The 24,071-nt window shown below is 47.3% G+C and overlaps 1 protein-coding gene across 10 annotated transcripts in view; it reads right to left on the bottom strand.

The window, feature by feature from the left end:
• The window catches only part of NCOR1 (nuclear receptor corepressor 1), a 376,183-nt gene that overhangs the window by 33,939 nt on the left and 318,173 nt on the right, over window positions 1–24,071 (bottom strand). For all 10 annotated transcript variants that reach the window (XM_078780340.1, XM_078780342.1, XM_078780346.1 and 7 more), the window contains 3 exons: window positions 3,158–3,258; window positions 2,658–2,771; window positions 2,391–2,548 (listed from right to left, as the gene is read on the bottom strand). In XM_078780340.1, the coding sequence (XP_078636466.1) occupies window positions 2,391–2,548; window positions 2,658–2,771; window positions 3,158–3,258 (373 nt within the window). The remainder of the gene's footprint in view (window positions 1–2,390; window positions 2,549–2,657; window positions 2,772–3,157; window positions 3,259–24,071) is intronic.

Below are 24,071 nucleotides of genomic sequence, written 5' to 3'. Positions count from 1 at the left end.
CTGGCAGATGACCTTGAGCAAAAGAGAGGGTGAAAAGAACAGAGAGAGGGTGAGATAGAGCGGCAGAGCAGGATTTTAGGACCCGAGGGCTGATGCCATCTGGTCCAGTTGCAGAATCAGAGTCGAGGTTTGATAAAAACTTCTCCACCTTGTCAGGAGAGAAGGACACAGAGTCCAGGAGCAGCTGGGTTCGACTGGGAAAGGTGGGAACAGAGAGAGATGGGTTTGGGACACAAGATTTTGAGGCAAACACAGAGTTGAGGCATTCGGCTTTGTCACGTGCGGTGTCAACTGTGTAGCCATTTGAGGTAAGGGAGGGGATGGAGGGGGAACAAACACCAGAAACGGATTTGACCAGACGCCTCCAGGATTTGGAGGAAGGAGACAGGTTTGAGAGTTCAATCTTGAGTGTGGAGAGATAGTGCTTCCTGGCACTCCTGAGGGTAGAAACACACTTGTTTCGAGCTTGGTGGAAGGAACTGAGATTGCCTTCAGTTGGATTTGCCTTCCAAGACGCAACGGCAAGTTGTTTCAGGGCAACTGCCTCACCACAAGATTCAGTGTACCATGGATGGGAGGAAGGGTAAGACAACTGAAGACGAGATGGGATAAATCTGTGCATGAGAGAGAGCAGTTTGCTTTGGAAGAATTCCCAGGAAGAATTGATGTCAGAGGCATTAGAGAAGGGAGACCAGTCCAGTTGATTGATGGCTGCTTGCAGACCGTGCCAATTGGCCTGAGTGAAATGCCAGACTTGTCGGCGCTGAGGAGGCTCTCTGAGAAGGCGTTTGGGGTTCTCTCAAGTTTGGGGAGATCTCGCGAGATCTTTGTCGGCGAGGGCACGGTTTTTCGAAGCTGCACATGCTCTGCACACTTTCGACGTTAAGTAATTGTTCACAATTGTATTTTTGTCGAAACTGTATTTATCTTTCGGTGTGTGTACCTATAGTGTGTCGCACTGTCCCTAGGAAGATTCTCGGTGTTAATCTTTCATACCTGTATAAAAAATCGTCGGTTATTTCGTGCCGCGTTTTTTGCGACATCGTACTTTATTTCCTACCTTGAGGCTTTGTTTCTCTCCGCGGTCGATTGTGGTCCATTTACTTTTGTTCTCAGATTTTCCAGTCTTTTCAGCCCATACTTCCTTGTTTAACCAACTTCCTTCCTGGAAGTCCTTGCAGTGTCCTTGTGTTTTATACTTCTCCCACCCCTCCCCCCCCCCTTCCCACGTTCTTCCCCCAAGCCCTCCCACAGATCTCCCGATGTCCCTGCTCTCAAATGTTGTGTTTGTGTGCTTCCCCTTCTCTCCCCATCTTGTCTACCGCTACCCTTATTATATGTTTTGTGTGTCTGTTTGATTTTTTGTGTGATAAATGTTAGCTCTTTCATGAGCCTCGATCCTGTACAACAACAACATGCATTTTAAAGGCCATTTTCCCGACTAGAGCAGGGGTTAGCCTTGCAGTCCCCATGACAATCTTCTCCATTTTGCCCTATTTTCTGCATCTCCCCTTGTTAACCCCCTTGCCTGCATTTCTTCTTCGACCATCTTTAGCCAAGTCTTTCTCGGTCTTCCCCATCCTCTACTTCCTTCTACATTCATTTCCATCACTATTCTCAACCAGTCACTTTCATCCTTCCTCATCACATGACCAACCCATCTCAAACTGTTTCTCTTCACAGCATCCATCGCAGGCTCTATTCCCATCATCTTTCGCAATTCATCATTTGTATTCCTCTCTTTCAATGATACTCCGCACATCCACCGAACCATTCGCATTTCCACCCTTTCCAGCCTTCGTTGCTGCTCTACGTTCATGACCCATGTCTCGCTCCCATAAATCATAACACTTCTCACACATGCAGCATACACCTTTCCCTTCAGCTTCAACGACACTCCCCTCCTCATCAGCACGCCACTCAGTTCCCGAAACGTCTTCCATGCACATCTCACTCTAGCAACCGTTGCCGAGTCTGATCCACCTTCTCCATTCAGCATGTCTCCTAGGTAACAAAATGTTTTCACACCTTCCAGCTTCACGCACGTATATATACAAAAATATACTCCTGTATACAAAAAAAGAAAAAAAAGAAGTACAACAGCAGAGAACAGGGACATCAGGAGATCTGTGGGAGGGAGAGGGCTTGGGGGGAGGAGGCATGGGAAGGTGGGGAGGTGGGGGCTTTTGCTTACAGTCTGCAAGCATGACATGTACGTGTGTGCATGCAAGCACACAAATACACACACACACAACACACACACACACACACACACACACACACACACACACACACACACACACACACACACACACACACACACACACACACACACACACACACACACACACACACCTGCTCAATATTTCCATTTTTCATAAATTGCTCACCGGATTGCATTTCTGGTACAGCGCCAGCCTGTTTCCAGCTCTGCTCGAGCTTCTTGTATTTGACACTGGGTGACGTGTTCTGGTCGAACTTGTGGAAACAGCTCGAAGCTACTGGTCCCGCGCATAGCCGGGGAGAACTCTGTCGGCCAACCAGCAACCTACCGGCGACAGCAATGTTTCAAACACGTACTGTTGGCACAATCCATGCTGCACTAACTTTTTTGTGATCATTTGCTGGCGTGTTAAACATGACAAACAGTGATTTACCCAGAGTCTATGGCTTCATTGTCATGCACTGTCATCATGGGCGGTGAGATTGGTTCGATGCAAGGCTCCTTGTTGGCAGGTGACGTTCTATTTCGTTCTGGTGACTTTCCTGGTCTAAGGGAAAATCCAACACAAAACACAAACACAAAATACTGAAGCCAATTTTCCTCTGCAGGAGAACTGTCATGTGCTTCACAGCCAATCAGGGTCCCCCCACAAGATAAGACATGGCTGTCCTCCACTGAAATCAATCGGTCATTCACTCAAGGTGCATTTTGTAAAAGTCAAACGTTTGTTAATCATCACATTTCGTAATCCTCAGTTTTGATTTGAATTCTACTTTTATAGCTCTTTGATCACCTTACAGTTACAAATATCAATCTCTCGTAATTTCATGTTTTTTCTGCATTACAAGACAGCCACGAAGTTTAGCTACCATTTAGAATCCAGAATTTTGTTTTTAAAGGCTCGAGATACGTTTGCACGTCAAATTAACTTACCTGGTGCGGGTAGGCATGATTGTGGTGGAAAACGCAGGGTTCTGTTGTAGCATCGTTGGAGCCTGTGTGACTCCCATCTGGTAATCCTTGGTTATTATTTCCTGCAAAATCACCAAGTGACCATTTCTGGTTGTTCAGTAATCGTAATCGGCTGCACCCAACAGACTCCCTTTCGGTGCATTCAGTTATCACGTTCCATTTGTGTCAAGATGGCGAAAACAGACGTGTGAGTGCATGTGTGTGGGTATGTATGCATGCATGTATATATATATATATATATATGTATGTATATATATATATATATTAGTGCTGGGCGATAATCGCGATGGGACGATAATCGTGCTTTAGATTTACTATCGCGATCACAATAATGGAGATTTATTATCGCGATAACTGCTGCTCATGCTGTAGAATGGAAATCACACCTTGAACCCGGATAATGACGATGTATTGGCTGCATTTTGCTTCTCTCAAAATAAATATCCGTATTAAATGCAGCTCTGTAAAATAACGAAGGTGATATAATATCGAATGTATATTCTCCAAGATGTAACTTAAATGGTATATCATATAATAATAATAATAATAATAATAATAATAATAATGGAGTCTTATATAGCCCCATCAAGCAGAGTAAACTACCCTCATGGCGCTTTACATTATCATGCGAACGCACATACACCGCACACACATACACACACACAGACACACCTTCACTCTTGCCCTATTCCTCTCCCTCCCCATTCAAAACCCACAGATGTGTACTCCCCCTCCTCCTCCCCTCCCTCCCCCGCACATGTACACAGACATACTCTCGATCTCTGTCCCACCTCAAACCAAAGGGAGAACAGGACTTAGACTTTGAAAGACTTGTGAAACAGATAGGTTTTGAGGGAGGTTTTAAAGGCAGAAAGAGAGTCAACATGTCGAACAGAGGAAGGCAAGTCATTCCAGAGCAGAGGTGCAGCAAAGGAAAAGGATTTCTCGCCAAACGACTTAGTGCTGGTGCACGGCGGCTCTAAGGTCACTAGCAAGGATACCCGTCTACGACGGGTGCAAATTGGAAGGATTCTTAAAACGCATTAATTAAAGGTGAACGCTCTGACTATATCCTACAATGCCTAAGATTTGGGGTATTGATATCAGAAATTTTTCAGTAGTACTCGGGCACCTCGTGGTATTTGAGCGTCTTGGCAAAATCGTCATGATTGCAGAGGTCGAAGAAAGCAGTCAGCGTTGTGGCTGGTGGTGGTCGCTCTGCCCTCTGTCCGGCATTGTCCATATGGAAGTACACTCGCTGGCCATTCTCGAGGTGGACAGCTAGGCCAATGACTGGAGGGAAATGCTCGGAAATTGGGTGCTCTAGGATCCTCCACCATGATGTGGTAGCTGTAGTACTGCAGCTGTGTGAGTTTTTGTCCATCTTTTCCCATAGCAGTCCTGGCCACCAGGTGGATAGTGTAGCCATCCGTTCCATATGGGAACACTATGGGGAGTATGGGGTACTGTAATGCATCATAAGATGCATGCAGCTCACTTATCCTTTTGAGTGCCCCATCGCGAAGTTTAAGGACAATATCTCTGGGTTCTGTTGGCTCATTGTCCATTAAGATGGCGACTTCTGGTGCAGACTGGGCGTTGTAGCGGTGTGCATGCTCACCACGTGGTCGCTTGTTTTCGCGGATGATTATCTGGCGCTCTTCCGAGTTATCTCCTTCTGCAAGCATATCTCTTGCAGTCTTCAGCTCACGGACCAGATGGTTATTCTCGTGGAACCACTTTGTGAGCATTTCAATGATGTGTGGTTTGAGGCCACTGTGGTTCCTGGCAGTCAGCTCTTTGGCATGCGAGTCCAGGAAGTAGAGACCTGTAAGAACTTTGGCTGACCTTCTTCAGGCGGGAGCAAGCTGCCAATGCGGTGGAACACTTGACCTTGGATACAGAAGCTCGGGTTCCAGCCCTGTACTTAAGAGCTTCCTTATGCCCAAAGTTCGTCATCGCAAAACTGCCATTATATGTTCGAATGTTGTCAAGGAAGTGCTAGCTGAGGAGACCTTCGCCAGAGAGAAGTTCCTTCAGGAAGGGAGGAAGGGCAGGGAAAGGCTCAAGGACGACTTTCCCATTGTTGCAGCACACACCTTTGGTCTCTCCTTCAAACATGTAAGCAGAGCAGTGAGTGCAGACTTGGTCCATTCGGCCGATGTCTGCGTGAGTTGTTGGGTCAGCCGGGTCATACGTGAATGCCTCCCTTTTGTTACTTGGTGTCCGGGCCCGAGATCGTGCTTCTGCAGTGCGGTGACGGTTTGCCTCGTGTCTTGCATCACACTCTTCCTCAGTCGCGTTTCCTCACTGTTGTTGTTGCCTGTTCGTTGAGCCTGGTCGATCGCTCATCTTGTCTCATTTACTCGCAGTTGTTGTTGCCGATGAGCCTGTTCATTGAGCCTGGTTGATCGCTCATCTTGTGTCTCATTTACTCGCTGTTGTTGTTGCCGATGAGCCTGCTCATTGAGCCTGGTTGTTCGCTCCTCTTCAGTCACCTGTTGTCTCTCAGTCTGGTTTCGCTTAGCTGCAGCTGTCGTCGGACCAATGCAGCTCTTCCTTTTTCGGGGCATTTCGGAGATTTTGATCAGAAACTGCGTGGAATTAGGCCTGGGTCTCCTAAAAGGAGAAAATCAAAAATCCTCATGAAAAAGAAGAAAATAGAAAATCATGTAGTGGAATTTAATTGAGAAACTGCGTCATGTAAAATCAGAGAATCCAGAATCAGAAAAAGCAATCAGAAACTGCGTGGAAGGTGGAAGGTGGAAGGTGGAAGTCGGAAGTCATTGTCGTCAATTGAATGTCGCATTTATTTTTTATTCCCTGTCAAATGGCATTGGTCCCGCATTCCGAACCCGGAAGTCGGAAGTCATTGTCGTCAAATAAATGTAGCATGAAGGTTTCACTCTCTGTCACATGCCGTTGGTCCCATGTCAATCGGATGAAGTTGAAAAATTAATGTTCCGAAATACGCTGACGACGTCATAATTTTAAAACCCGAAGTTTTTTTAAATTTTAAGGTGTGCTGTAGTTGCTCTGAGACGTACTGATTCCGAATATTCCTTTGGTTTTGCTCTGTGGAGTAGTTCTCAGGTTATAAGAGGACAAACAAACAAACATACTTTACTGCTATATATATATTGTTACGGAAACGGAGTACGGCTCTCCCCTTTAGCAAGAGGTGGTTAGCCCCTTGTCTTGTTAAGCTGACCGTCTCCACTCCTGGTACTTGTAACACTCTCCCGCGGGATGGAACGGATCAGGGTTATGGGTCCAGGTTTTATCCCGAATACCTTTATCCGTCCCTCCGCAGCACAGGGAGACAAGTACCGCTCGAACCCCGGTTTTAGATGTTCTCGTTGCCGAGCGGTTTTAGCAACACGACGTTCGAGCCATTAACAAAGACTAAACCCGATTCTGAGCGATGGCCAAATCGTGCCACAGGTGTTCAATGATGGAAAGGACAAGGACGATCGGACGAGGAAGAAAAAGAAGGCAAAGGTAGGAAATAACAGGATTTATTATTATTTACACAAGACTAAAGGAAGAAAAGAAATCAAAGTAATATACAGAAAATGGAAGGAGCAGAAGGACACAGAGCAATTTCTAGCTTATCTATACAGGCTTAACTTATATCCCAGACAACACAGACAGACAGACGACAGTCAGACTTACACGGGGATGATGACAGGAATGGCAGGAGGTTCGTTCATCTGGCGAGGTTCCGTTCCGACCCACGACTCTCTCTCTCTCTCTCTCTCTCTCTCTCTCTCTCTCTCTGTCGGTAACACTGGGATTCTCCTCTCCAGTACCTCGAACCCAGCTCCAGCCTCGAACCCAGCTCAGCAGCACACACCCAGTTCTCGTACCAGTTCAGCAGCACGCACCAGCTTCTCGTACCAGCCCAGTAGCATGTACCCTCCTTGCGCGATTGTCGCACGCATATTTCAAGCGGGGGCGTGACACGCCCTCGGCTGTTTGGGTACCGCCCCCCCCGTGCTCTGTTTTGTGGCCTTATATGGCAATGCCACGGTCTTGTTACCTTATTTGGGTATGGAGCTGAACAGCCCACCCCCCCCCCACCCCCCGTGGCGAGCCACAGGCTTGTAGCCTTACGTGGGCATGGAGCTGAACAGCCCCGCCCCCCGTGGCGAGCCACGGGCTTGTAGCCTTACTTGGGCATGGAGCTGAACAGCCCCGCCCCCGTGGCGCGCCATGGCTTGTCTCTTCTCGGCGACCCCGCCCTTCTTGTCCAAACAGAGCACGGAGCACATATTCACAATGGCAGCGAATGCCGCTTCCAAACCAGGGCCAGTTGAGAGGGCGCGCACCCCACGCTTGTCAAGCGGTTTTGCACAGAGAGGGAGAGTTTGGCTGGGAAATGCAATCCTTGAAGGGGACCTATCTTATTTCATTTGGTGCAATGCAGAGTCAATTAATGGGAAACAGAGCCTTAAACTAACATAGAATAAAGAAATAACTATAGAGGTTCTATGATTGGCTACGTGCTTGTACATGGACTAGCTAAGGGGACGACCTTTGACCTTTACACAAATGGAGGTATTTACAAAGAATTACTATTTACAGAGGGTGATATTTACAATAATTACACCAAGTGCAGGGTTTCAAAAATCCGTTACACTGCACCCTCATCCTCCAGGCACGTCCCGGGCCTATAAAACTTTACTTAATGTGGCACGTAGGTGTAATTCCCTCTACAATTAATCTGACCCTGAGTGTGACAGTTTTAAAACACAAATAAGTATATCCCGCTGCTGCATTGCACCCTACCTAACAGATTCACGCCCACAGCTAACCGAATTGCGGAATTAATTCTCAAACTATACATTTACGGTGGGGAGCATTATTTACAAATTACGTTACTTGGACTATTTACAAAACGCAACCCAGGACCTGCGATTTATTTTGGGGGAAACAAAAAGAAAATCCTGTGGGAGGGGAGGAGACAGCCTGCACTGCATCGATGCACCAGCACCAATAAACACCAATAAAGAGCACCAAAAAGCACCAATCAGCACCAGAAAAACACCAAAGCACCATCCAGTGCTCATTGCACATATTTCATCACAATAAAAACAACACACTGATGATCTTGTTCTTCTCTGCTGGCCGATGTTCTTCCAGATGTTGTCTTTCTTCATGTTCTTCTTGCTTGCGGCCTATTTGCAATAATAAAAATGAAAAATGCACAAAACGTGTCCGTTTTTATTTATGGCCCACAGGGGGCCAACTATGGGTGGTTCACCTGTATGGCATAGGTGCCACGTTACCGAGGTCCGCAAGCAGGATCTTCCTCTGGCCAACCTGGCCGGTCCCAGCAGAGGGGCCATGCCACAAAACTTGTGGTCCATAAGTGGTGCTTGGCCACAGATTGTGGTCCATAAGTGGTGCGTGGATTCAGGCAGCTGGTTGCGGAATTTTGGGCACACCGACGCGGCCCCCCCCCCCCCCCCCCGCAGGCTCCCCTCAGTGCCCAGAGAGCACGATCCTCGGTTGGGAGAAGGAAGACAGAGAAGAAGACAGGTGAGGCATGGGTCAGGGTGCAAGGGTACACATCAAACAAGGCAATGCAGAATGAGGGGCGCATGGGAGCGAGCTGAGAAAGGTTCGTCCCTACGTACGCCCCCCACATGTGACCTACACTGCCCCCCTTGCCCCTCCCCATATTTACAAAATCTACACACTTACCAATTCGTCACTAATGTCACGTCTTCCCCATATTACTCAGGTTCAGTATGTCCAGATTTAAAGTTTCGTTGGATTTTTTGGGGGATTTGGAAAACTATATATTTTTGGAAACTATATTGTATAGTCAGTCAGAAAACCAATGTTGCTATTTGCACAGACTCCTGTATGGCGGCCATCTTGGATTTTCAAAATTGCCGCCGTATAACTATTTTTTCTCAATATCTCAGCTTCTAAATAACATAGAGCTTTGATTCTAACGGCTGAACATACATTTTCAAGGGCCCCGAATCCAATGGTAACAAGTTCGATAAGCTAGACATGACCATAGAGCTCCTATGTGGCGGCCATCTAGGATTTTTCAAACTGGCCGCCGTAAAATTGATGTTTCTCAATATCTCAGCTTCTAAACAACATAAAGCTTTGATTCTAACGGCTAAACATACATTTTCAAGGGCCCCGAATCCAATGGTAACAAGTTCGATAAGCTAGACATGACCATAGAGCTCCTATGTGGCGGCCATCTTGGACTTTTCAAACTGGCCGCCGTAAAATTGATGTTTCTCAGGATCTCATCTTCTAAATAAGACGGAGCTTTGATTTTTCTAAATCCCCAAAAAATCCAACTAAATCTAAAATCTGGACATGCTGAACCTGACTGTGTTGACTGTAATGAGAAATACTATTCTACTGCGAGTGTTTTGCCCTTTGTGGGCCTTTGTGGCATACTGCCAAATAACACACAGATACTCCTAATGTTCATGAGAACTTAAAATCTGTTTACGGGTGGACAAGCTACTAAAGTAATAAGTTTGATCCCCAGGGTACAGCTGAGGAAAATAATTAGTTTACAGCGTGTGTTTTTGTATTATTTATATACTGAGCAATATACCTGATATTGTGGTGATGGTGGAAGTGTATTTGTAGCCTATTATACATCAATATGTCTGTGGTGGTGGTTGTATATATCGGTGACGGTTCCCTTTGCTTTGCTGTCTTTGCAGGTTCTACATGTCACATTATGAGTGAGATGCAACAAGATGGTGAAGGGAGGGGGCAAGCCCAGGAGTCCACGAACTGTAAGCAGTGCATTTTATGCAAGGCTGATGATATCAAGAAAGGATCCTTGGTGTTAAACCCCAGAATAGATTCCTACCAACATTTATTGAAGACAATAGAAGAAAGGGCCAGTTTGCATGATGGCATCTACGTTCAAGTCCATAAACGACTCCAAAACAGCACAAAAGAAACACTCTCTACAGAGAAGGCAGTTTGGCATCGCACTTGTTACTCCAGTGCAACTAACAAGAGTGAGATACAACGTGCCAGAGACCGCCATGCGCATGCAGTAACAACTGGACACTATACTGCAAAAAAAACGCGAACAGCAGAGAGGAAGCACAGAAATGGACGAGCCAGGCTCATCAACATCTGATGCAACATCCCCGTTCACACGCTCGTGTACAGTGCCACTGGATAAAGAGCAGTGTTTCTTCTGCCAAAAAGATGATGGCCAACTACTCTACCAGGTTAGGACTGAAAATGCTGGTCAAGAGCTTAGAGAGGCTGTAGAGAAGTCCCAAGATGCATTTTTGAAAACACGATTCAACACATGTATCTCACCAGGTGATGCACACGCAATTGACCTTCGGTACCACAAATCTTGTTGGAGAAGACATATGTTCCATGTAGTACGAGACAGACCTAGCACAAACAGAAGCAGCGCAGACAAAGAACTATTGCTGCAACGGGCAAGTCTGATTGAGATCAACCTGATAGATGTCAAAACACAAAACCAAGCTTATCTCTCCATGGATGGCATTGAAACCACTTATGTCAATATGATTGGCGCAGAACACTTGGAAAAGCATGTACCTACATTCAATAGAAAGTGGCTGAAAGAAAGAATCGTCACTGAGTTGCCAAGCGTGACATCTGTTCTCCAAAAAGACCGAAGAAAATCGGCCATCCTCTACTGTCCAGATGCATGTGAGGAAAGCATGGTTCATTCTGCAATCACAAGTGATGGCGATGACGAGAACAACATGAAGACAATCTACAAAGCAGCACAAGTGATACGGAAGAGCATCGCATAATTCATTAAGAAGGACCAGGAAGCAAATACCATACAGGTGTCCAGCGATATCAACGATGTTCCGGCTGAACTATACACCATGATCCGCTGGGTAATGGTAGGGCCTGTCGACAAGCTGGAAACTGAGAAGAGGACCAGTGTTGTTGACAGATCAACACTCACTGTGAGTCAGAACATCATGTATGGATTCAAATCCAACAGACAGGTGAAGTACAAACCAAGCAGCGAATCCACAACATTCAGGCCACCCCATTCAAGAGAAAACCCCCAAGTGGGGCAGATTTGTGTAAATATCCATAAGGATTGTGGGTTTTGTGGTAAAAGCACCAAAATTGGCATATATGATGTTAAGGACCTACTAATTGATTTTAGATATAGTACCAAGCAGGATTTTTTCCGAGAAGCCCATAAAGTGGAAAAATCCAAAATGGCCGCCGGCCGATTCGAAATATCTGTTCATTGTCATATCTTTATGAATAGTCAACGCAGAAACCTGAATGAAGTGTCTTTTTGTATGTTTCTGTACATGACGAATCCAATGGAACCATTATTTGCTTTGAAAAATGCATATAAATCAATATAATGGGCAATTTCAGGTTGAAATTCAAGATCGCCACCATTCGATTTGTCGATATCTAGCAAATGTCATATTATACACAGTAATTCATATCACACCATGGATGAAGTGTATTTTATATATTAGACAGTATACATATTTCAGCCACAGTCGCACCATCAATAAAAAAAACAATAACATGGTTGTGATTTGTGTCATGCGGCACCCATACCGAGTGTCATATCTTCCCCAAAATATGTATATCGTATGAATATGTCTTTCCAAACAGGAGGAATACAATGATACCCTCACCTCATTGCATCATCGTTTGGCTTAGATTGTCCATCGTGCCTTGCAGGATCTTGTAGTAATTAGGTGTGGGAAAACGAAATAGGTTATTGTCGTTATAATATTAATGTTTTTTTCGTTGTAGGTGACTGAACAGAAGTGACTGAAATCATGTCGACACGCAAGAAGTGCAAGCTTGTTCATAGAGAGACATTAAGATCACCTGCGGCCACAAATGAACCTATTGACTGGAGTCTTTGTGCTTTATGCCAGGAACGTTCAGACAAACCATTGAACTGTCCAGCCAAATCAAAACGTCCCGACGTCGGTGCTGGATATCATACTCTCGGTGATAACTTGAACAGTTTTATCAATTTGGACAGCCAGCCATTACCTATCGACATAAGTAGGCTTGATGAAGGAGATGGTATTGGACACACACTGGCACGCAATCATGCCCAATGGCATGCATCATGCCGCTTGAAGTGGTGTGCCAGTCGTCTCGCCAGAGTTGAACTAGCTTCACTTCCAACTGCATGTACCAATACCCCTGGAGAAATACCATACATGTAAAGGCAGGCTGAACACAGAGATTCTCCAGAAGATTCAAAATGCTTCTTCTGTGATGAATCTGGAACGGAGATGGCGCCTCTGCATGAAGCGATGACACCAAAACTAACACATAGGGTTAGGCAATGTGCACTAAAAATACAGGATCAAAGGTTGATTGCGAAAATCAGTCCTCGTGACCTTGTGGCCCAGGAAGCGAAGTATCACTCAAATTGCCTTGTCAAATTATACAATGCCAGCAGCAGGAAGACAGAAGATGGTGTCAAGGAGAACATCGACCTAACATCTCATGGTATAGCATTAGTGGAACTTATGGGATACATAGAGGACACGAAACTCGGCAACAAGGCCATTGCACCAGTCTTCAAATTGACGGACCTCTTAGAGCTATACACTGACCGACTGGTAGAGCTGGGTGTTGAGATAAGTGGGCGTATTCATTCCACTGATTTGAAAACTCGAATACTCGCAAACATGCCTGGGCTTCGTGCATACAAACAAGGTCGTGATGTCATGCTCAGTTTCGATGACGATGTAGGGCATGCATTACGGGATGCATGCTTTGATGATGGTGATAATGAAGCTATTTGCTTGGCGAAGGCGGCCCACATAATCCGGCGAGATATGCTTGGAATGACCACACAATTTGATGGTTCCTTCCCACAGGGTTGTCAAGAAGACGCTGTGCCTAAGTCGCTTGTTGCTTTAGTTAGCATGACTATGGATGGACCAAATATCAAGAAGAAAGACACAGATGAAGTAAGACAAGCAACACTGAGTATTGCTCAATTCCAATTGAGACTGAAGACCACTGCGAGAGAGAATCGAGGAAAAGGTGTTCGGCGGCGTGTTGCACCATCCAACATGATCCCAGGAAATTGGCAAGAGTTCTTGAGATTGGCAGACAACAAGACAGAACTATTCGACTTCTTGGTACACCAGGTAAGCTTTCAGTATTTCACTGGCTTTAAAAAAAACCATATACATGTAGAATCGATTGTAAACTACACAATATCAATGACATGAAATTTAATCTAGCTTCTTTTCTTTGCCAATTTAGGTTGTAGAACATCTTTCTGCGGAAAAGGATGTGTATACAACATGCGGTCAGAATGTGCTCTGCACGAGAGTTCACCAGGACATCTCATCTCTAGCACCATGTACGCATGAGGAGGCAGACACACGGATGCTCCTTCATACAGTTGATGCAGCAAGGAGAGGGTATCGCCGAATCATGTTGCGTACTGTGGATACAGACGTGCTCGTCCTGGCAGTGTCTACTGTGGCACGCCTTGAAAACACTGAAATTTGGGTTGCTTTTGGCACTGGAAAGCACCTGAGGTACATTCCTGCCCACGATATCGCCACTGAGCTTGGTAGTGAGAAGGCACGTGCACTTCCTATGTTTCACGCCTTCACTGGTTGTGATACGGTGTCGTCATTCGCTGGTCGGGGGAAAAAGACTGCGTTCGACACATGGAAGTCCTTCACTGAAGTGACACCAGTATTCTCTACCTTGCTAATGGACCCGACGTCGCTCAATGATTGCATGTCTGTGCTCGAGAAGTATGTCGTCCTGTTGTATGACCGCACATGCACAGAATCTAACGTTGATTCAGCTAGGAAACACATCTTCACTACAAAAGCGAGGTCCATCGACACCATACCACCCACCAGAGGAGCACTGTTACAGCACACAAAACGGGCAGTATACCAAGGTGGACATGTGTGGGGACAGGCACTTGTCCGTTGTCCAGTACTTCCATCACCAGAGACATGTGGTTGGCAGAAGAGTGCCACACAGGGTTGGCAACCATTATGGACGGTATTACCAGAGGCAGTGGCATCTTGTGCCGAGTTGCACAGGTGTGGGTGCCAGAAAGGTTGTAGGGGACTATGCAAGTGTGTTAGAGCTGCTCTTAAATGTACATCACTCTGTCGTTGCAGTGGTAATTGTGACCACAATGAGAGCAACTAATAGTTGTTTCAATGTAACATAAACATCCACACTCGAGAAAAACCATACACATTTTCGCACTGAGGGGAAATGTTTCAGCCAGAGTGTACTTATTAGGTACTACTTAATATCTAAACCCAATGTCCAACATGTCATAATCAACACAGAAGTGTGAATATGTTTAAGGCTCGACGCTGGGTAAATATTCTATAAATGAACCAGCAGAAACTTGAAAAGTGCAAAATTCATGGTGTTGTTCAAAGTAATCGGCAGCAATGTAATGATGTATGGTATGGAAAGTGTTATTTAATGTATAATGCATAGAGTATATATGCATTGGATACAAATGTGTAGATCTATATAATATGTCACTTAGTTTGTGTGGTATTTTTTCCTCCATCTTAATATGATTTAGAATTTGCAACTCGTAGTATAAAATATGATAAAGTAAAGTCGACTGTTTATGTATCTGGTCGATATCATAGACCTTGGCATTGCCATTGGTCACTATGAATTCAGCTTTTCTTAATTAGTGGTGCCATTTTGTCTGACATATGTGAATAAATCTACAACATACTTCATCCATGGTGTGATATGAATTACTGTGTATAATATGACATTTGCTAGATATCGACAAATCGAATGGTGGCGATCTTGAATTTCAACCTGAAATTGACCATTATATTGATTTATATGAATTTTTCAAAGCAAATAATGGTTCCATTGTATTCATCATGTACAGAAACATACAAAAAGACACTTCATTCAGGTTTCTGCGTTGACTATTCATAAAGATATGACAATTAACAGATATTTCGAATCGGCCGGCGGCCATTTTGGATTTTTCCACTTTATGGGCTTCTCGGAAAAATTCCTGCTTGGTACTATATCTAAAATCAATTAGTAGGTCCTTAATATCATATATGCCAATTTTGGTGCTTTTACCACAAAACCCACAATCATTTCACAAATCTGCCCCACTACAAGTCCTGGGATTGGCTCTGACTGTCCATCATGACACACGCAACAAAAAGCTGTTGGGACTTCTCAATGCACATGGCTACTGTGTTTCGATTGTCCGCGCCCTCCTCATGGAAACTGCTCTTGCCAATGCTGTCGTAGAAAACACCAGGCAGTTTGAAGGTCTGTACGTGCCACCATTCCTGAAAAGGGGAGCCTTTGTGTTCTTTGCTGCAGACAACACGGACTTTGCCGAGGATACTCCTGACGGGAAAGGAACCACTCACGCAATGATTACTGCAGTGTACCAGAAGTCAGATGTCCCTGGAGAACCAGTTGCGCAACCTCTGATCATCGGTGATGCATAGAGTCTATCGGTCACTCCATACCATGTAGATGTGCTGCACTGTGACAAGCCGAAACCACAGCTTACGAAGAGAACAGAGGAGTTTGTCATCAACAAGGGGGTCTCCAGATCCTATCAACTGACACAACTGGGATGGGTTGTTGCTTCTGCTCTATCCAGGATGAAAGCGAGGGAACACTCCAGCAAGATTCCAGGTTGGGCAGGATACAACTCGCTCTTGTCTGAACGCCAGTCCATGACTCGGGTTGGTGCCTTGCCACTACTTCCAGAGGTGGCGCATGAGTGGCCAACCCTACTGACCGTGATCATGCAAGCCAGTCAGCTAAGGATGTTGGCAGTTGGTGAAGATCATCCCACTGTAATTTCATTTGACATGGCCCTCTACGAGAAGGTGGTGCAACTGCTGGATGCAAGACCTGACTTGAAACGCACAGTCGTCCCCAGACTGGGTGAGCTGCATGTTGTCATGGTGGCTCTCCGAGCCCTCGGAGCCTCCATGGAGAACTCAGGCATTGATGATGCTTGGGTAGAAGCTGATGTCTATGGTCCAGCCACGACGCGGCAAATCCTGAAATGTACACACTACAAGCAGTCTCTCCGTGCCCATATATATTCATATGTAGCACTTTATGAAATGGTTCTGGAGGAGTTCTTGAAGGACAACCCACAAGTAAAGGATGTGTGTTTCGAGGCAACAGAGGGAGTAGAAGCTGCCTGTGCTGAGACGAACAAGTGCACGAAAGCTGAATCTGTAAAACAAGCAAACACCAAACTCCTTCAAGTCTTGACATCTGATGGGGTGGTGACGGCACTCGAGGAGTGGGAAGCACGGAGATCCAAGAATTCAATGTTCAAGTCAATGATGAACTATCTACATCGGGTGGAGACAATCCTGTTATTCGTGGCAGCATCACGGAGTGCTGACCTGGTGCTTTACCTCAAAGCTGGAGAAGAACTGAGCAAGTTATTCTTTGCCATGGACCGGATCAAATACAAGCGGCTCTGGCCCCGATACATCGCAGACATGTATGACCTAAGAACCAATCACCCTAGGACCTGGGAAGAACTAGGAGCTGGCAATCTATCAGTAACTAAGAATGACATCCCGTTTGTATCCATTGGACCAGATCATGCATGTGAACATCTGAACAAGCTGATGAAGATTCACTCTGGACTGATTGGCATCTCTAACAATGCCAATGCTAGACAGAGATTCTTCATGGTTACACCAGAATTATCACGCCTGTCAAAAGACTTCAAGAGTCAGTTTGGCCTGGAAGGTGACAAGATCACAGAACATCATGACCTTGGTCCAAGTGCAGTCAAGAGGGAGCATGAAGCAATCAACAAGATCAAGGCTGCGATACTGAGTCACGGGAATCCATTTGACACTGAAGGTGACAAGCTGCACAATGTGATAACGAATGCTTACATCCCAGACGAGTATGTACCACAGATCTTGAACATTGATGTCACTGGTCAGAAGTTGTATGAAGACTACGTGTCGGAGCGTATCAATGGAGATGTTAGCCTCTGGGCACCAGTCAAGAAGGAGAACAACAAGATGTTCACGTCTGGGAACAAGAGAACCACAGTGAAACTCAGAGACAGGACTGTGGATCTGAAGGAGACTAAGGAACTGTACGGAAGGCTCATGGTCCTTGCCAAGTCAAACAGAGACGTCAACCAGAAATATGCCATCGGAAATTACGAGTTCACTGTGACACCAAGAGCACTGTTCGCTCCAGATGGGACAATTCTTCCATGCACTGACAAGTCGAAGTTAATTCATCTCCTCGACAAGTTAGCAAGAGCAGAAATTCACCCCGAAGATCAGCAGCAGACACCAGCTGCAAGTGTTCTACAAGAAGATCCAATGGACACAAGAACTATGGCATCCACATCTAGTAAACCTACAAGTCGGAAGATTGCACTGGTGGATGGGATGGTACTTGTGCATAAGCTGACAAAGAAACCAGCCACTGTAGTGAAAGTCAACGATCTGGGTGAATGCTTCAATGACAGACTCATGTCTCTAACAAAAGATTGTGATGAGATCATACTGGTCTTTGACACGTACAAAAACGATTCTCTGAAGAGTGCTACCAGGGCTAAAAGAAGGCAAGGAAAGGATGCAGTACAGTATCAAGTCAGAGATGACACCAACATCAAACACATCCCAATGAGCAGATTCCTTTCTCATGACAAAACAAAGGCTGATCTGACTGACTATCTGGCAGCGAAAACTCTAGAATACAACAGTCACTCATCCAAGTTGATCATCACGTCTGCTTCAGGGCGTACTAGGAGCAACAGTGACCTGCTCTTCGAGGACAACAACCATGAAGAAGCTGACACCCTGTTGATCCACCAGGCCGTGCTGGCATCCCAGCGAAACCCACATGATGCGCAGTTGGTGTTCTTCTCTCCCGACACAGATGTCCTGGTACTAGTCATAGCAAACTATGACCTACTGCTGAGGAATACATCCATTTCCATGGCCTCTGGAATACTTCAAATAGAGCCACTGTGGACAGCTCTAGGGGTCGAAAGAGCAAAGGCGTTGCCAGCCTTTCATGCTTTCACAGGGGCAGACAACACTGGGAGGTTCTCTCGAATAGGCAAAGCAACCTGGCTGCATGTCTACCTCAAAGCAAGTGAAGACGTCATAGACACTGTGCGAATGCTTTCAGATGCAACTGAAGTGACGGAGGACATGTTGTCCACACTAGCTAACTTTGTATGCGCTGCTTACTCTCCAAATGGCATCCACATCGACAGCATCCCCGAACTACGATGGTATCTCTTTTGCAAACACATGGCAGAAAGTGACAGGCTTCCTCCTACTCTTGGAGCTCTCAAGCAGCACATCCTTAGAGTCCATATCCAAGCCAGAGTGTGGGGTCAGGCAAGCATTGCTCAACAGGATCCTCAGCTGAATCCCCTGCAAAACGGCTTTTACAAAGACACGGATGGACAAGTGAAACCAACCACAACTGAGGAGCCTCCAGCCCCCAAGGCCATCATTCAAATGGTTAGATGTCAGTGCAAAACAGACTGTTCTTCATCTAGATGTTCCTGCAGAACAAACAACTTGGCTTGTACAGACCTTTGTCAGTGTGACATCCAGTGCCAAAATGATGAGGACTCTCAAGATGTGATGAACGAAAGCGATGATGAGGATGATGATGACTTTACTCAATGATGAATCAAAGCTCTGTGCTCTTTAGAAGGTGAGTTACATCAGTTTTACGGCGGCCAGTTTGAAAAATCCAAGATGGCCGCCACATAGGAGCTCTATGGTCATGTCTAGCTTATCGAACTTGTTACCATTGGATTCGGGGCCCTTGAAAATGTATGTTTAGCCGTTAGAATCAAAGCTTTATGTTGTTTAGAAGCTGAGATATTGAGAAACATCAAGTTTACGGCGGCCAGTTTGAAAAATCCAAGATGGCCGCCACATAGGAGCTCTATGGTCATGTCTAGCTTATCGAACTTGTTACCATTGGATTCGGGGCCCTTGAAAATGTATGTTTAGCCGTTAGAATCAAAGCTTTATGTTGTTTAGAAGCTGAGATATTGAAAAACATCAAGTTTACGGCGGCCAGTTTGAAAAATCCAAGATGGCCGCCACATAGGAGCTCTATGGTCATGTCTAGCTTATCGAACTTGTTACCATTGGATTCGGGGCCCTTGAAAATGTATGTTTAGCCGTTAGAATCAAAGCTCTATGTTATTTAGAAGCTGAGATATTGAGAAAAATTAGTTCTACGGCGGCAATTTTGAAAATCCAAGATGGCCGCCATACAGGAGTCTGTGCAAATAGCAACATTGGTTTTCTGACTGACTATACAATATAGTTTCCAAAAATATATCGTTTTCCAAATCCCCCAAAAATTCCAACGAAATTACATAGTGAACCTGACTATATCTCCCCTATACCAAATTCGTCACCACAATCCCTCTAACCAAATTTGCCACAAATTCAAATTCCTCATCAATTCCTCATAAGGAGGAAGAGATGGAGCATCAAGCACAATGTCACACCCACGTCATGATGCGTCTCACAATCCAAAACATTTGCACAGAAAAATAAAAACAGATGGCACGGTGTGGAGTTTCGTCACCGCAGGTGAGTGGATGTAGATGGTGCGAGGGGATTCTTAATCCTAACTATCCTCTAAATGACTTTAATACACTTTACACTACCCGGGGTCTTTCCCTGCCAATCCATTGGCCATCTTACACTCTATGCGGTTTTAAGAACCAATTCCCATTGACCAAACTGTGGTGCTTCATCAATTTGGGGTCTCACTCCCCCGGTTCAACTCCCTGTGCCTTTGCACAATTTCGGGACTGAGTCGTGTGGCTCCCCTAACAGGTCTACTTACCTGTGCGCCTCCGCCACTGAAGTTGCCTCCCGAGCGTACCTGCTCCTCGCTAACCTACCTGGGGAAGGCCCTCTCTGGCGCTTACCCCCCTCGGTGCCCTCTCTGGCACTGGGCTACCCGGGTCCTTCCTTTGGATCCTCGGGCCCCATTGAACTCTAACTGGCTCCCAGAGCCTACCTGCGGCCTCACCTGGCCGACAGACTACCAGTGGCGGAGCGCTCAACCAACCATCCCTCTAACAGGCCACACGCCCAGTCTTTTCCACGTCACTAATGCACCCATCCAAACACCATTTTCCACACGCACCACAGATGCCAATATCCAACCACAATTTACCTATAGCCTCTACCTAACTCTTAAACTACCCTCCCCGGGTATTCATGATGGGGTCCATCCTCCCCATACACACCTTCGCACCATCTACTCCACTCCACAGTTTCCACCATACTACTCCACACCATTCATTCCATACTCCATGTATTCCAGACCATTTATTCCATACAACCATGCTCACCTGTCTTTGCACACCTGTGCCATCACTCTTACACCTGGTGCTTCCTGCACCCTCCTTCCTCCCAGGCTTCTTCATTCAATACAATACAACGCACAATCACAATTATTCACTCATACACTACTCCGTACACTTTCAACACAAATACACGGCACCATTCACGAGCATTGCCTCATTTGCTCAGCATGCTCACCGGAAAAGATTCTCACACACACGGCATCATCTGATCTACCTGGTGCCCTTCTAACTTGGTGCACCCCGTCTTCCCTTTAAACTAAGCACATACCACGTCATGAACAACCAGCTAATCTACCTACGTCCCCGACTAGCTGTACAATGTCGCTACTTACTCCTTATGTCACCTATGGTCATTTCTCTAGATCCCTATACATTATCCAAACCCTCCCTCGGCGAGCTTACACTGCCATAACCCCATAACTACCGCTGTAATTTTGCCTGGGTCTGTTTTTACCCCCTCACGGCCGATAACGTGACCTAGATAGGCCACCTCTCTTACAAACAAGGTGCACTTACTCGGGCTCAGCTTCAACCCTGCTTGTCTGAGGCACCCGAACACCTGGTCCAAATTAGCTAAAGCCTGGGGGAATGTCTTGGCATGTACTAGGACGTCATCCAGGTATACCAGGCATGATTGCCATGGCATGCCACCTAGCACATGTTCCATTAATCGCTCAAAGGTGGCGGGGGCATTACACAAACCAAACGGCATCACAGTGAACTGATACAGCCCCTTACCTGTGGAAAATGCCGTTTTCTCCTTCCCTGTCCTATCCATCTCCACCTGCCAATACCCACTCTTGAGGTCTAAAGTTGAAAACCAATTTGAACCAGCAACGGCATCGAGGGTGTCATCAATTCTTGGCAGGGGATATGAGTCCTTGAGTGTCACGTTGTTTAGCTGGCGATAGTCCACGCAGAACCGCGTGGTCCCATCTTTCTTTTTGACCAGCACAACGGGCGACATCCAAGGACTTCCCGAGGGCTCGATGATGCCTGCATCGAGTATCTTTTCAACCTGCTCGTCAGCTTCCGCCCTCTTGCTCCAAGGGAGCCGTCGGGCGGGCTGACGAATAGGCCGGGCCTCACCGGTGTGGATCTGATGTTTCACCAGGCCCGTACGTCCAATATCCTCGGGGGACAAGGAGAAGAGATCCAAATGGGATCCAACCAGTTTGTGTAAGGCCTCCCTCTGGGTACCTCCCAACTCTACACTACTACGATTTACCATCTCACAAATGGGATCGGGCCAATTCCTACTATTTATTGAAGGCTCCCCCTGAGGCCGGCTCAGCTGGACGTTCTTGCCCCTCACTGACGCGACTTCTCTAACTGGGGTGCAGCCAGCTACCTTCGTGCCCCTCACTATAGTGCGTGGTTCCGTGCTAATATTAATTACTTGGACGGCCACCACCGGCCCGTCCGTTTTTATAAGGGTGCGGCCCACGATTAAGCCAGGTATGGATCGCGATGCCACCGGTTCGACCAGGCCGTAGGACTCCTGCCATGTCGGGCGAGCTGACCATCGGGCCGGCACTATGGCCTCGGCCCCCGGAGGGATGGTCACGGCCTCAGGAGCCTCCAGCTCCACCCTCTCGGCCGTGCTCACCCCCTCCAATGGCAGCTCTTCCACTCCCACTTGCAGGATCCCCGGCTCAAGTCGATTTTACAACCGCTGGCAGTCAACAAATCCAACCCTATTAAGCATGGGTCGCACACCTCCGCCACCCAAACCTCTATCTCCTTCTTTACCGATCCCAACTTGAGGGTCACAAAACCACGCCCTATGATCGGAGCCGTTGCCCCGGTAGCCAGCTGCAAACTATGATTTTCCAGATGCTGGATTTTACCCCAGCCGTCTGCACTCGAATTAAGGATCACGGGGCTGATGATCGTGGCGCTGGCTCCCGTGTCCACAACGGCGTCTACCCCCATGCCGGCAATTTTGCAATCGAATTGTTAAACTACCAGTACCAATTTGGCCACAATGAATGACCTGTCGCGTCAATGAGGGCTCCTCTCCATCCCCTACTGCCGAACACCGTCCTGCATGCCCGGCACGTTCTAGTTTCCCGGGCTCTGGTGGGGGGGGGGGGGGGGGGGGGGTGGGTGTCTGAGGTCGGCTGGGCCGATCGATACGGGGCGGAGTTGAGGGCATCGGCTGGCGGGAACAGTCCCGGCGTGGGGCTCGACACTCCCACGCGCGGTGACCCAGCCGAGCACAATTATAGCACCTCACCTGGTAAGGTGCTTGCCTCCGGTATTCCAAATTTCCCCCCCTGAATGTCCAAATTGGTGTACTTTGTCATGACCCACCGGGTGCCACCGCTGGGGCCGCCTGCCATGGTCCAGGTCCCGCCAGGCGCCGATCCACCAGCCTCCGGACCATGCTCTCCAGGTCAGGGCCTCCTTAGGGGGCGGGCCCCCTAGGGGGGCCGCCACCCATCACAGGCCCTACCTGACGCACCGCCACTGCATGGCGCTCGCCTCCCCGGGCCAGGGGCCTCGCTGCTTTCCAACGGGCTGCAGCGTCGGCCGCCTGGCTCATGGTCTGCGGGCGCCACATGGCGAGCTGTTGTCGGAGCTCCGGATCCAGAAGAGCCTGGATAAAATGATCCAGCGCCAGGCTTTCCTGGGAACTCGCTGCCATGTCCACGTGTGCGATTCTGACTGCGCGGCGAATGTCATGGGCAAGTTCCCCGATGGTCTCCTGGGGCTTGCGTTTTCGCTGAGCAAGCTGAGCTTTAACAAGCTCGCTTTGCTGTTCAATGCCAAATCTATTAATTAAGGCCGCGCGGAGAGCTGGCAGGGTGAGAGCACCCGGTGGTAAAGCTGTCAGCACCTCCGCCGCCACGCCGCGCAGTGCCCCCACAAGGTGTACTCCACCTTCGTCCGGATTCCAACCGTTGCCTCTCCACACGTATTCAAACTGCGCCAGGTACGCCCTCAGATCACTCTTGCCGTCATACGGCGCGAGTGGGACCTTGTGGGCACCCGAAGGCCGGACCCCGTGCGTCGCTCCTTGCGGGATCAGCGCGGGGCCGAACCGTTTGGGCCCCCACAGTACACTATTCCCGGGGGGCTCCCGTGCATCCCCCGTCCCTCTGAACACTACCCCTGTCGGTGTCGATGCCTGGGTCGCCCCTCCGCAACCCGGTATCCACTCCTTACCCACACACCCTTGCTCACCAATACCCCTCGCATTCCCCATAGTTGGACCTCCTTGCACGCCTCCTCTTTCCATACACTCCGGACCAGTCATACACCTCACCATTGGTCTCTCATGAACACCCGGGTCTAAACCAACACCCAAGCCCCCTGAATCTCCCCTCACACCATATACATTTCCGATTATACCGCCACTCACCTCGTCAGCTCGTCTTCGCTCCTCCTCCGCCACCTGCAAACTCTTTATTTGGTCAGTAAGCACGTCATCACGATTTGAGCACAGACCTT

Source organism: Myxine glutinosa, chromosome 6, assembly GCF_964187855.1.
Source record: "Myxine glutinosa chromosome 6, kmMyxGlut1.1, whole genome shotgun sequence".
Classification (NCBI taxonomy): domain Eukaryota; kingdom Metazoa; phylum Chordata; class Myxini; order Myxiniformes; family Myxinidae; genus Myxine; species Myxine glutinosa.
The sequence above is the reverse complement of the archived record's forward strand: the minus strand, read 5'-3'. Positions and strand labels throughout refer to the sequence as shown.